The sequence below is a fragment of the Halichoerus grypus genome, chromosome 13 (assembly GCF_964656455.1).
Source record: "Halichoerus grypus chromosome 13, mHalGry1.hap1.1, whole genome shotgun sequence".
NCBI lineage: Eukaryota > Metazoa > Chordata > Mammalia > Carnivora > Phocidae > Halichoerus > Halichoerus grypus.
The window spans coordinates 12,763,164-12,776,598 of NC_135724.1; the positions used below are offsets into that span (position 1 = coordinate 12,763,164).

At 39.1% G+C, this 13,435-nt stretch overlaps 1 protein-coding gene across 2 annotated transcripts in view; it reads right to left on the reverse strand.

Annotated features, from left to right (window-relative positions):
• Positions 1-4,413: 4,413 nt before the first annotated feature.
• SERPINB7 (serpin family B member 7) overlaps positions 4,414-13,435 on the reverse strand; it is a 55,530-nt gene continuing 46,508 nt past the window's right edge. For both annotated transcript variants that reach the window (XM_078060196.1, XM_078060194.1), the window contains exons 6-8: positions 9,969-10,111; positions 8,262-8,408; positions 4,414-5,590 (exon numbers count right to left, since the gene is read on the reverse strand). In XM_078060196.1, coding sequence (XP_077916322.1) covers positions 5,192-5,590; positions 8,262-8,408; positions 9,969-10,111 — 689 coding nt within the window. In that variant the 3' untranslated portion in view covers positions 4,414-5,191. The remainder of the gene's footprint in view (positions 5,591-8,261; positions 8,409-9,968; positions 10,112-13,435) is intronic.

A 13,435-nucleotide genomic window follows, 5' to 3' on the forward strand; every position in this document is an offset into this window, starting at 1 on the left:
TTCTCTTGCACATAAAGCCTCTTCTCTGTAAAGACGCTGATTCATAGATACGAGTGAGGGTGTGTGTTCCTGCTTATTGTCCCAGATGTTTAAATGGACAGATCACTGTCTATGGTCACCCCTGGAGCCCTCATTCCACAGAAATTGTACCCATCTAGTGGACCATGGCTCGTGTAGTTTTCTTGGTGTTACAGTCGATGGCTTCCACCCGGAGTGCAGTTAGATACATAACAATGACTTTTAATCTAGCAGATCTATGGATGGGATTAGAGAGATCTGTGAACTTGAACATGTATATGTAAGTTCTTATGTATGTGCATGTTTTGATACTTTGATTCTCAAAGGGAATATTTACTTCAAAAAGTGAAGGATCATGACACAGCATTTCTGCCCTCATTCATAGAACTTATCACCCTACTACAACTTGCAAAACTTGTGATAGTCCACCCTGCCTCAGACTCAAACTCTTAGCAGCACTGACAAGTCTTGTCTGAAGAGACACACTTGGAGAGAAATTTTACATTTAAAAATGGACTGTTTTTAAAATATCGAGAAAGTATTTCTGTCCGTCTTCTCTTCCCTCCATATGCTTTTCATTCTTCTCCCTTTTCTTTCCCTCCCAACGCACTGAGTATATCAAGGTATAATATTTTGCTTTGTTAAAAAAAAAAAAAAACTCAATATTTACAAAAGATTAGTCATCTTCGGTTTCACTAAAGAGCTTTCATGTTTCAAGTTCAATGGTCTTCTTTTGGTTCACAATGCCACGGGCAAGAAACAAGGAGACGAAAAGAGACTATCAAAGGAATGTTTCATGACACAATTAAGTTCTGATAGCCAACTCTTTACCACTTTTAGGTAAACTCACTGTGGCCTTCTCTTCTTCAAGGTGCTACTGGCATCTCAAGGGAAGATTAAGCTTACGAACCTAGTTCTGAGTTTTACAAATTCTAGGACGTCTGTAGGGACAGAAATGAAATATTAGTGTCAAAAGATAACCAGATGATTACAGACACATATGCTGCCTTTCCCTGTTGATGAGTAAAAACTGTCAGTCAGCGAAGGGGCACAGAATGTGCTGGAGAGAAATTACAAAGTGAGCAGAAGATAACTGTCCCTTGTTTCACAGAGTTTATACTTAGGAGAGTTTATGATTAGAAGAGTTTGCACTATCATTATCATTCCTATATAAACTCTCAAAAAGTTTATTATTAGGACAAATAATACATAGTCAAATTAAATCACCCAAATCATAAAAGCATAAATGACCCAAATATAAGAACACAGAGTCATGTAATTATGGATTTGCCCAAATTTATAGGAGGTGTGGTGTTTCAGGAAAGCCCGAGCTCATCAGAGACATACGGTGTCAGCCAGCAGGCATGCCAAAGAAGGAGTGAAACATGTGAGGCATTGGAGCACGAGATAAGAGGACTCTGAGCAGAGCCAAGGCACAAGTGAGATCCGTGACGTCCAAGGCAGCGGGTTATGATGGAAAGAGCACACATGATCTTAGGCAATTGCTCAACTTCTCTGACCCTAATTTGCCTTATGAAATGAAAATAACATTAATAATCATAATAGTTTCCACCTTACAGGACTGAAAGGAGAAATGAGATGTCATAGTGAGTGGCACTGTGAAAACATTTTGTAAATGATAAAGCGGCGATGGTGGTGAAGAAGATGACAATACTGCTCTTCCTCTTCATTGAAAAATGGGTGGAAAAAAGCTTCTTCCTCCTCCTGCAGAGACAGAAGATCCAACAATGCTCTTTCGCCCACCTTAGAGATCTTGCCCTTCTAGAGGCTTTGGCATGTGACTGGTGAAAAATATCATGCTCTCAAGGAGGCGCTCATGGAGGTGGGGCCAAAGGCTGGCAAGGCCCCCTGTTATCTGGCCAGAGTCTCTGTCTGCACTACACTCTCTGGTTGATTTTTGTCCTTTCTTGGGACCTTAGAGGAATTTATTCATTTAAAATGAGGAAGGAATACCTATCATATGCCATACCCTGCCCTTAAAGAGCTTATAATCTAGCAAGCCACGTGCACACCCGCATGCACACACACACGTGCACACACACACACAAACAGAAGGTAGCAGGAAATTTGAGCATAGCTCTCATAAAAGGATGCACAGTGTGTTTTGTGAGTCCATGTGAATGGAGTTCTCCCCAGGGAACATGAATGTGGTCAGCTGCTTGAACAATTCAATGGGTATTAAGCAAAGAAGGAGAGAGCGTGCCACTCAGAGGGGACAGGTTGAACAACACAAAACAGTAGACTGGGTTTTCAATTAGTCCAAGGTATGTTGAGCTCAGAGTCTTTGGCAGGGAGAGGCAAGACCAAGTGGAAAGGAGGATAAGGAAAATTGTGGAAGGCCTGGAGGGTCATGCTGGAGTTTAGACTCTGTCCTTAGGTGCTTAAAGAGCCATTGGTGCTTTATAAGAAAGTGACTTGTTCAATCTGTGTTTCAGGAAGATAACTGGCATCTACAGAAGAAAACATAGAAATCTTCATGACTTTTGGCTTAAGAGTGAAAGGGAAATGCAAATCACAAGAGGCAGACAGAACAGATAAGAAACAAACTACAGACGTGAACAGTCTAAACTTGAGCAGTGCTGATAGGAAGAAAAGGAGATAAATTCAAGAGACATTTTAGTGGTAACACTGGTGAACAGTCACAGTGTGAAAAAGAAGGAATACACAAAGATAATCTTGATGGTTTGAGCTTAGAGTTTTAGACAATATTTGTCCTTCACTAGAAGCAGGCCCCCAAGAAGATCATGTGGAAGATGGTGATGTGTTTTAGCTGAGACATGTTTAGTTTTACTCCAGGACTTTCGGTGGGCTTTTCAGGAGGCAGTCGTGAATTTGGATGAAGTAAGCATATAGCTAGGTGTCATCAGCTATTATGGAAGCCGTGTGTTCAGACGGGATCATACATAGAATTTTGAGTAAGAGGAGAAGAGCTCTGGAAAGACCTATGGTTAAATAAGCAGATTGAAAAAAACATGACCCTAAAAGATAAAAATCGATTACAAGATCAATGACTTGAACTTACACCGAAGTGGTCCCTGAGGTCTCATTTCCACTTCAAATCACACCCTTGGGACTACCAACTACATTTATCCTAAAGACACACTGAGTGCCCACTATATGTTAAGTACTGTTCTAGGGATGTTGGGATACAAAACAAATCAGTCACGGCTCCTGCCCCAAGAAGCATGAAGCTCAATGCTAAGACAGGTTCAACAGCGTTACTTTTGCTGTCACTGAACCCGAGGTGTATTGACGACGTTCACAGGAAACATCATGCTTCCACAATTGCCACAGTTTCCGAAGCTGTTTCAGGTTTGTGGAAGTGACACCAAATGAAGCCTACATCACGACTGGACAAGGTAGCCCTTCTCTGCATGAGCTGGGGCCCTTAACCATGAGGTGGACATATAGATGGGCAGACCAACCGAGTTGTAGGGAAAGCTCACACCAGTTTTTCCATACGATTTCCTCACAGACCAGACTCTCACTCTCCTGGATGCTTGCTTCAAACCTCAGGAGCTGTGAGTCCCACCATGGCTGCCCAGAAAACCCTACCAGCAGACAAGAGTGTCCATGCTTCTGGACAGCATGGCAGCCATCAGAATGCATGTTCCTGTACCCCCTTCTTGTATCTTTACCACCTAAGGACAGAGTCTAGAAGTATGTCATTTTTGAATGGCAATAGGTGGGAATGGAGTTAATCAGAAAAATAAGTTCTTTAAAAAAAAAAAGAATATATATATATATATATAGAGAGAGAGAGAGAGACATACCACTGCATACCGGTTAATTTAATTCCCCCCCCCCACCCCGCCGCCCCAACAAAGGTCTCTGAAAGACATAATAGTTATTTCAGGTATGGCAGGTTAGCAATTAAATTATTTTGGTCAGAAGCTTTTCTACATCTCTCAAATCATGTCACATTAACTCATTCATGCCATATTCATGAATTCCACATCTGTTGAAAATCAAATAGCTGCCAGGTCTAGTATTATGCAGCACAGTGCCATGCTATAGACTACTCCAGATTAATTTAGTTCCTATTCAGGTGAAAGTCTTTTGTGATAAAAACACAATTCAATAGGCTGTTTATAAAATCCTGAGTGAGTTCAGCTTGGTCTATTGATTCTCAATTTATTTTTTATCTGTTTTGTTAACGTAAATCTTAGTATTTAAAATTATTTAAAATTACCTTATCAGCCTATGCATCTGGAAAAGTAACTTTCATGTGTAATAAATTAGCAACATTGAACCAAATCAGATTTATATTTAAAAAGCATTCTTTCTATTCATTGCTAATTTGCTTGGCCTAGCAAATATAGAAAGTGCTGGTAGTCTCACAGTTGGTCAGAGGAGAACAATCACACTGTACAGTCATGTTGTATTTATTTATTTTTGATAAATAGAGAATAAACTATACAGCACGTGAAGTATATACTGTAAATAACAAATGGCAATAGTTCAAAGATACATAATGTTTGAAAACTATGTACATGTTAAGTCTCTATCAAGGAAAAAAAAATCTCTATCAAGGAAAGCCCGAAAGACATGAACTTGAAATTATTAATGAAGTATTTTAGTTGTCCCCCAATCCCAAATCTATATTTTTTTGGCATCTAAATTCAACACTGATTTCAAATCAGATGTGTGAAAGGAAACTCTCTAGTGTCTTCCTAGGTCAGCAGGGAAACGTTATCCTTCACACCTACATTCAGTAGCTAGGCTTCCTTCCAAGCTCATTTCAATGAAACTGGAATAACTGGGATAACTAGAGAGTTTCAGACAAAACCCTAGGGCTGTTTCTACATTGTCATTACCAGCAGTTCCCAGACGTGATGCCCAGCTCCGGGTGCAAGGGGCTATGGGGACGGGGGGGAGGGGAGGGTGGATGATGCGAATGAGTTGAGTTGGGTCAGAAAGGTAATGAACTTAGAAATAGGTGAGGCACACAGTAGTAGAAAGGCCAAAGCAGGGTGAGGACACTCAACCAGGTGTCTGCAAAAGGTCAAGTCTCCAAAATCATCTGCCAACCAATATTAGAAGGAAGTAAACACAAAGGAAACACAATGTGCTTTGATTATGCTCAGATCTATTCTCTTGTGGTGGTTCCTTGATGTGGTACGGACTACTATAATAGGAACCAACTGGAATTTCAAGGGCAAGACACTTTGCCACTAAACAAGATGATGTCATCCTTCCTGATGAAGAAGAGAAAGGGGTGATCAGCTCTGAACAACCTGGACTTGGGGAGCTGCTTTTCGACAATGTTAATTCCTGTGGCAGCAGTGGCCTCTGTGCCCTCCTCGGTGACCTCTATATAGGACTTGTGCATCATTTTGGACACATATAAACGGCCTCCTGAAGCTATACCAGAGAGATCAGCTCTGGATTCTTCAAAGATGTCTTTCAGCCCTAGGGCTCTTAAGTGGTGTTTGATTTCATAATTCTTCTCTATCTTGAACTGAGGAAGAAACACCTCAACATACTGAGAGCTCATTTTTCTTGGACTGGTCCACTCCATTAGATTCTGAAAGGTCATTCTCTTTTCAATCTGTAGGAATATTGAAAAGGCAATTCAATATGCTTAAGAGACAGATAAAACACCAACTACAAAGATAGATGGTTTTTCATAATTATCCTCTCCTGGATATTTGAGTGTAAGTATGTCAATGGGCCCAGAGGAGTCTGAAAATGGGAAGTTACTAACACAAATAGTTCAAGCACTCTTTAACAAATCATGGTTAATTTGCTCTGCTATGACAAGGTGTGACTTACCTGTATTTCAAGGCATTTCTGTTCTCTGCCCGTATATGAATAAATACAGCCAAAGTGGAACAATGGGCAGGTGAAGGAATTAGGGTAGCAGAGAACATGAGAAGGAGAAAGGAGCTCAGTGGTCATTTAAGTCAGCATTTCTTGACCATTTCCCATCATGGAAGACATAGAAAATGGTAATGTTTGCATAGCTTGCTGGAATAACCAATGGAACCGCAGGTGGCCCAAGGCAAGGAGCCCAGAGCTCTAGCCTCCAGAATTTAGGTGATTAGTACCTTCTAGCACAGTCACCTACACCATCTGGGGGCCTTGGATCCAAATATACCCTCCCACTCAACACATGCAACAACTGAAACTCAAGACATTGTAGGAAATGTGCCAAATTGCATAGCTGGGCACATCAGTTACATAGCTAGGTACCCACAGCTCTCTCTCCAGCATCACTGCTGTCCCCAATGATTCACAATGGAACTCACCAATTCCTGAATACTGAGAATTGATCAGAGACAATCCAGACTTATACAGGGAAGATTTTTCATGCACATTGTTTACAAATCTTATATGTAGGTATTTGTTCACAAATTCAGTCTCACTGGAATCCTAAAGATAGCTTTTCACAGCTATCCTTATCAAGGACCTAAATTTGTATAATCAAATTTTGTCTAATTTAAATTTTATGTGTGTAAATTATCCAGTTTATGGTTAATCTATAGTAACTTCATTCTGAATTAGAATTTTTTCCTCATTTAACTCACTATAAAGCCAACTTCCCCATTATTTAGTTTCATAGGATTATGTAGGTCTGTAGGATAATGTAGGAATATGCATTTATACTCATCTGATCCAAACACTATTAGGAAGATCTATTACAGAAAAGAAAAACTTAGACAATAAGTATAAAAACAAATCTATCTTTGGGGCGCTTGGTGGCTTGGTGGCTCAGTCGTTAAGCATCTGCCTTCGGCTCAGGTTGTGATCCCAGGGTCCTGGGATCAAGCCCCACATCGGGCTCCCTGCTCCGCAGGAAGCCTGCTTCTCTCTCTCTCACTCCCCCTACTTGTATTCCCTCTCTCACTGTCTCTCTCTTTCTGTCAAATAAATAAATAAAAATCTTTAAAAAAAAAAACCAACAAATCTATCTTTTGAGTTATCTGCTGTTTATTTTATATGGGCTACTTTTCTCTGTTATTGTAGATTATTTGAAGTTAAAATAATTGATGTATGCTAAAATCTAATTGTGATAAAGATTATAAAGTGAATGATTGGTTTAATATGAGTATCAATATTTTATATTGTCACTTTAGGTTTAACAACAGCAACTTCATGACATTCCTCTTGCTGTTCATGTCAAAAAAGGTAATTAAAATGAAACTAACTAAAAATCATTATAATGATTCAGTGATTTTGTCCATTTAGAAATTATATTTCCAAAGTTCTAAAATCATGTTTCCAAATCATAGAAAACGGATGGATAGAAGTAATGCCTCTAGGTAGGAGGAGCATTTCTTTATATTCTTTTTACCTTCCACTTATTTCATAAGCAACAGTCATTATTTTACTAATCAAAACACAAAAAAATATTTTAAACTTTAGTTGTAACATTTTAGGGTAGCTGAGATATGTGTACACACACACATATTTGTACATATGTATGTTATCTATCAGACAAATTGATCAAATTCCATGAGCCTCCTTTCCCTGTCCCACGTGACTGCTGTATGGATCAAAAGAGATAACATAAATGCAGCTTAGAGTACACAGCCTGGAACATAGTAGGTGCTCAATGGATGGTGTCTATTATTCCATTTACAGAGAGGGACCTGACATCCAGGCTTTTGGGATTTCAGGTCACAGGCTCAGGAGGCCACATTCACAAGCCTGAAAGGTCAGGATCTGAGATACAGTGATGCTCCCTGGCTTTGCAGGGCTACCATTCTTTGCCCTTGCACTGTGCTGGTCTATTGCCCTGGCCATACCAGTCACAGGGCAGTCCCTAACCTCTGCTTTTCCCAGAGACACAGCAGCTCAGAATGAGACCATACATTTCAATGTGCAAAGGCCCGGGACTCCAGACCCCACAATATCATTCCTGCCTGAAAATACTTAGTCTGTCCAAATTCCAATAATACATGAAAGACTGTTTTCATGGCCAAGTGCAAAGACCTAAACTCATGCCATTTTCCCTCCAAGGTCGAGGTTTGAGAGGGTTCTAATTTCATAGCTATTCAACTAAAATTATATTAAACTGAAGTAAGTCAATCTCAGTAACTATAATGGTGTCTGGCACAGAGTAGGTACTCCTTAAATATTTGTCAAATAAATGAATAAGGGGGTAAATCTGTAATTCTTATAACCTGAAATCGTAAAGTTGATGCATAAAAACACAATCAATAATATCCTAAAAATCTTCTAATTCTCCTATAGTGAAAGCGGCAGTAGCAACTTACTTGGGACAGGTCATTTTCAGGCAGCATAATGAACATGCTCATGCCACCATGATACTTGAGCTCAAGAACCTGCATGGGTGGGTCTCTAATGACAGAAAAATTGAACTTCCGTTCCTGATGCATCATGGCAACTGCTTTCCCGGGACACTGAAAGTCAAGTCACAAAAAAATTTTTATTAGCCCACCTTATTTCACTTTATAAGAATAGTGCTTCAGTTTTTGTCCAGTTGATCCTGTAGATTTCTCCTGACTTGCTGCCAAGAGTGGTTGCAGTGGTTCATAGCTTAGGGATACAAGCACAGACTTTGAGATTAATTGCCTGAGTTTAAAACTTCCAGCTGTGCAACTTTGGGCAATTTACTTCACTTCCCTGTGCCTCCATTCCTGCAAAGGACTGTTGTAAAGATTATGTGAGCTAACATACCTAGCATTTGGTACATTGCTTTGCACTTAGCATTTTATCTGAAAATGTCTATATGGTAAGTAACGAATAATTATTAAATAGCATTATAACTAAAAATGAATGCTATAGATTTTTTTATTTTTATAATACCTCATTCTTAAATTGTGTGATTTTGATAGTACTGGTCTGTATTTGACTTCTGATGATAGAAAAAAAATCTATAGTATTCATAGCAATATTTATCATTCATTCAGTGATCTTTGATTTCTACCAGCTCTCAGCACTCCTATGTCTAAAACTTCTGATGTGGAAAAATGCAGAAAGAACATTTCAATAAATAAAACTAAGTTTAAAAGTTTAACCTGAGTTTCTCTGTCTCAACACAAAAGGCTGAGTGATTGAAAGAAACTTTAGAAGTCAATTACTGGAATCGCCTCATTTGTGAGGATGGGAAGGTCTACGGTGGTTGAGTTAACTTGCCTAAGACAATGCAGATTGGCATTGAAGCAAGGCAAGAACCCCAACACAGTACTGCTGACTCCAAAGCCTTTGATGTTTCTACTATCCTATAAGATTATTGTGTACAAATTGGTAAAACACACACACACACACACACACACAAGAATATGTTTTACAAAAGTTGGTTAAGACTGACACTTGGGAATGCATAACTTGACTAAACATAATTTCTTCCTTTGTAAAAGGAAACACATCCTTGCTTTGACTCAGGAAAAATCATTGATATTAAATTACTGGAACTATACACCCCACAGTTAGAATCACAAAAAAATGAAAAGCATACTTTTGTCATATTTTCTTCTTATAGGCATCCAACTAGAATATCTTAAAATGAATTCATACGTTATTGTCTTTCCCAAATTTGAATATATTCTAAGAAATATCAATTTGTGGGACACCTCCAGTCGTGTGCCATAACCTGCATTATCAGGAAAATAGGTTGTTTTATAAACAATTCACCATATGGTGTTGGTAAGCAATGGAAGAAATAAGTAAAGAAGTGATGAATCCATCATTTGTCTATGTAAATTCCATAATTTCTGCGAAGGAATACTATGACCAAAAAAACCCACTTCTTTTGTAAGATTTTATTATGCACTTGATTGAGAGAGCACAGAGGGAGAGTAAGAGGGAGAAGCAGACTCCCCGCTGAGCAGAGAGCCTGATGTGGGGCTCAATCCCAGGACCCTGACCCTGAGATCACGACCTGAGCCAAAGGCAGACGCTTAACCAACTGAGTCACCCAGGCCCCCTGGCAAAAAAACTTCTTAAAAGGATTTCCATACCTTGGGAGATTTGAAATGGCAATTTACAGTTTCGTTCTTGGTGAAGGCCAACTCCCACTTGCCTTTGAAGTACACAGCATTCACCAGCACCATCACAGCCAAAGAGCTTATGCTACCTGCTTGAAAGACGCTCTTGATTTTGCCTTTTGAAAAATAAATGGAGAAAAAACGTGAAATTTTAATGTAATTTTTTATTTTTATTTTTTTAGATTTATTTATTTATTTACTTGAGAGAGAGAGGGAGAGAGAGCAGGGGGAGGGGCAGAGGCAGAGAGAATCTCAAGCAGAGTCCCCACTGAACATGGACCCCTGTTGCGGGCTCAATCTCACCACCGAGATCACAATCTGAGCCAAAATCAAGAGGTGGACACTTAACCAACTGAGCCACCCAGATGCCCTGTTAATGTAATTTTTAAAAAGACAAGGTGAACATATTTTTCCTTACGACATAATTATAATACAATGATATTAGTAATAACCCATGAGCAATTGCTCCGTCCAGTACTCTCTGAACACTATGTGGAATATTTGGTTTAATCCTCACAAAATCTCTGTGAGGTGGGCACTTTCTTGTTGAGGAAGCTGGAGCACAGAGAGATGAAGTAATCTGTACAACATCACACAACAAGTTAGGGCACCAGGATTCTGACCCGGAAAGACAATTCCCAAAGCCCCTTCTTGCTGGTAAGCACCAAACTACCTTTCCTGCCTCGACGAGGCCACAGCACTCCAAATATAATTTAACTCCATTCTGTTGGGCTAATTACTTCCTTCCTTCCACATGAACAAGATTTTTGCCGGATGTCAACCCTATTCTCGATACTTGAATCACACCCATGAAAGAACAGTCCATGCCATCATTGGGCTCACGGCCCAGCACCGGGGAGCAGCTGTCCACACTGGCCCCACAACCACGTGCTGAGTGTGCTGTGGGAGCTCAGATGAGGGGCACCATCTCTGGCTTGGCCCGCTGCTCGAGCTGATGGCAAGGTGGGAGGCAGAGAGAAGCTGCATGTAGCAGAGGCTGTTCACCCAAACACATGGAAGCTTGGAAGAGCACAGTGTATTTGGGGAAACCCTAACTCATTCTGATGTATAGGGAAAGTAGGGTTGGAAAGGTTAGAAGCAGGGGCCGAAAATGAAGAGCCTTGAATGTCTGGTAATAATTTTGGGTTATCCTGAAGGCAATGGAAAATGATTGTTCAGGATTCACTGGAAGATAAGAAAGGACATGGCCATGATGGGTCAGATGTACCTTTTAAAAGTCCTTTTAAAAGGACTTGGTAGTGTGTGGAGGATGGGGAAGGGGTGAAAGGACCTGGGTGGGTTTGTTGGAATGTTGGCAGTATTCTGAGGTGTTCCCTCCAAATGAGCATTGAGAACAAATGCTTATCAAAATAAGAATAATTTTAAGATATATTTGCATGAAGAAAGAAGGAAGAGAAATAAATAATTGGTCCAGATGGAAAAAGGTATTAGCAATCTGATACCCTTAAAAACTACACACTAAATAGAATTCCATTCAGTTATTAGGAAAAGCAATTGCATAGTTCCACTTGGTTTGTGAATAGTACATTTGAAACATGTGGTGGCTAATGGTCAAAATAACCCTCTACTGAGGTAATGATGAATGAACAAACAAAAAGAAAACTGAGACACTGTATTTTTATTCCCAGGACTAGTTGTAGTATGTTGAATGTTTGCAAGTCACGTTTCATACTTTTGAGACAGAATCAGACTCAGCAAATACATGTATATTGTTCAGAGTATAAATCCAGGTCAAGCCTTAAGTAAAGAAATGACTAGGTTTGGAAGCAACTGATCAACAAAATAGCAATGAATACATTTCCTTATTTGTTTTGAACTCAACCAGAACATCTGCTGGAATTCAGTTTTTAGCTATGTGAAAAACACCAAAAAGCAATGTACTTTTTCTGGAAGGTACCACTTTTGCCACATACATTATTTTGCTAAATGAAGAGGGTTTTAAATGAAAGACAAACAATCCATCTTTTAGAAGAAGCAATGATATAAAATATATTTCCCACATAGTAATTTATGAAATGGTCATAATGAAATCAATATTTGTTTCATAGGATTATTTCCCAATCCAGTGAGATAATGTAATAGGTAAGATTTCTGAAAAGTATAAAGCATTCAAATTATTAAGATTACTCAGAACCACATTGTGGACAAATACTAAAGCAATTTTTCTTTATTTTTTTATTTAATAATTTATTTCATGTAACCAATATATCCCAAATATTATCATTCTGCCATATAATAAATATAAAAAACTATTAAGGATATGTTTACATTCTTTATTTCATACTTGGTCTATGGAATTAAATGGTCATGAAAATTGCAAAGTAGTCTATAAATACGTGGGAGATAGAATGTGAAGAAAAAAAAATACAGACACAGATGTGAACGTAGGCTCCGAACATAACTAGGTCAATTTATTCTTTGTGCATAAAGCCAAGGACTAGAATAGAAAATGGGAAAAGGAAGCAGTGATTTGTTGAGGTGCTAGGATTGTGAGGAATTTTTGCTCCCCATTTTTTAATGTGATTAAAAATCATAACACCAAATTTACCATCTTAACAGGTTAGTTGTATTAACTATACATGCCTTGTTGTATATCACGTCTTCAGAACTTATTTCGTCTCACAAAACTGAAACTCCAAATGCATCGAACAACTCCCTTTCACACACAAACCCCCAACCCCTAGTAACCACCATTCGGTTTTTTTTTTTAATTGAAGTATAATTAACATACAGTGTTATATTAAGTTTCAGGTGTACAATATAATAATCCAACAATTCTATACATTACTTGGTGCTCATCAAGGTAAGTGTACTCTTTATCTCCTTCACCTCTTTCACCCATCCTCCAACCCACCTCCCCTCTGGTAACCACCTGTTTGTTCTCTGTATTTAAAAGTTGGTTTTTTGTGGGCGCCTGGGTGGCTCAGATGGTTAAGCATCTGCCTTTGGCTCAGGTCATGATCCCAGGGTCCTGGGATCGAGCCCCGCATCAGGCTCCTTGCTCAGCGGGGAGCCTGCTTCTCCCTCTGCGTGCCACTCCCCCTGCTTGTGCTCTCTCTCTCTCTCTCTCTCTGACAAATAAATAAAATCTTTAAAAAAACAAATTGGTTTTTTGCTTGCCTCTTTTTTTCTTTGTTTCTTAAATTCCACACATGAATGAAATAATATTTGTCTTTCTCTGACTTATTTCACTTAGCATTATACCCTCTAGGTCTATCCACATTGTTGCAAATGGTAAGATCTCATCCTTTTTATGGCTGAGTAATATTCCTATCTGTCTGTCTGTCTGTCTATCTATCTATCTCTCTATCTAGGTATAGAGATATATACCACATCTTCTTTATCCATTAATCTACTGAGGGACATATGGGTTGCTTCCACATCTTGGCCACTGTAAATAATGGTGTAATAACCACAGG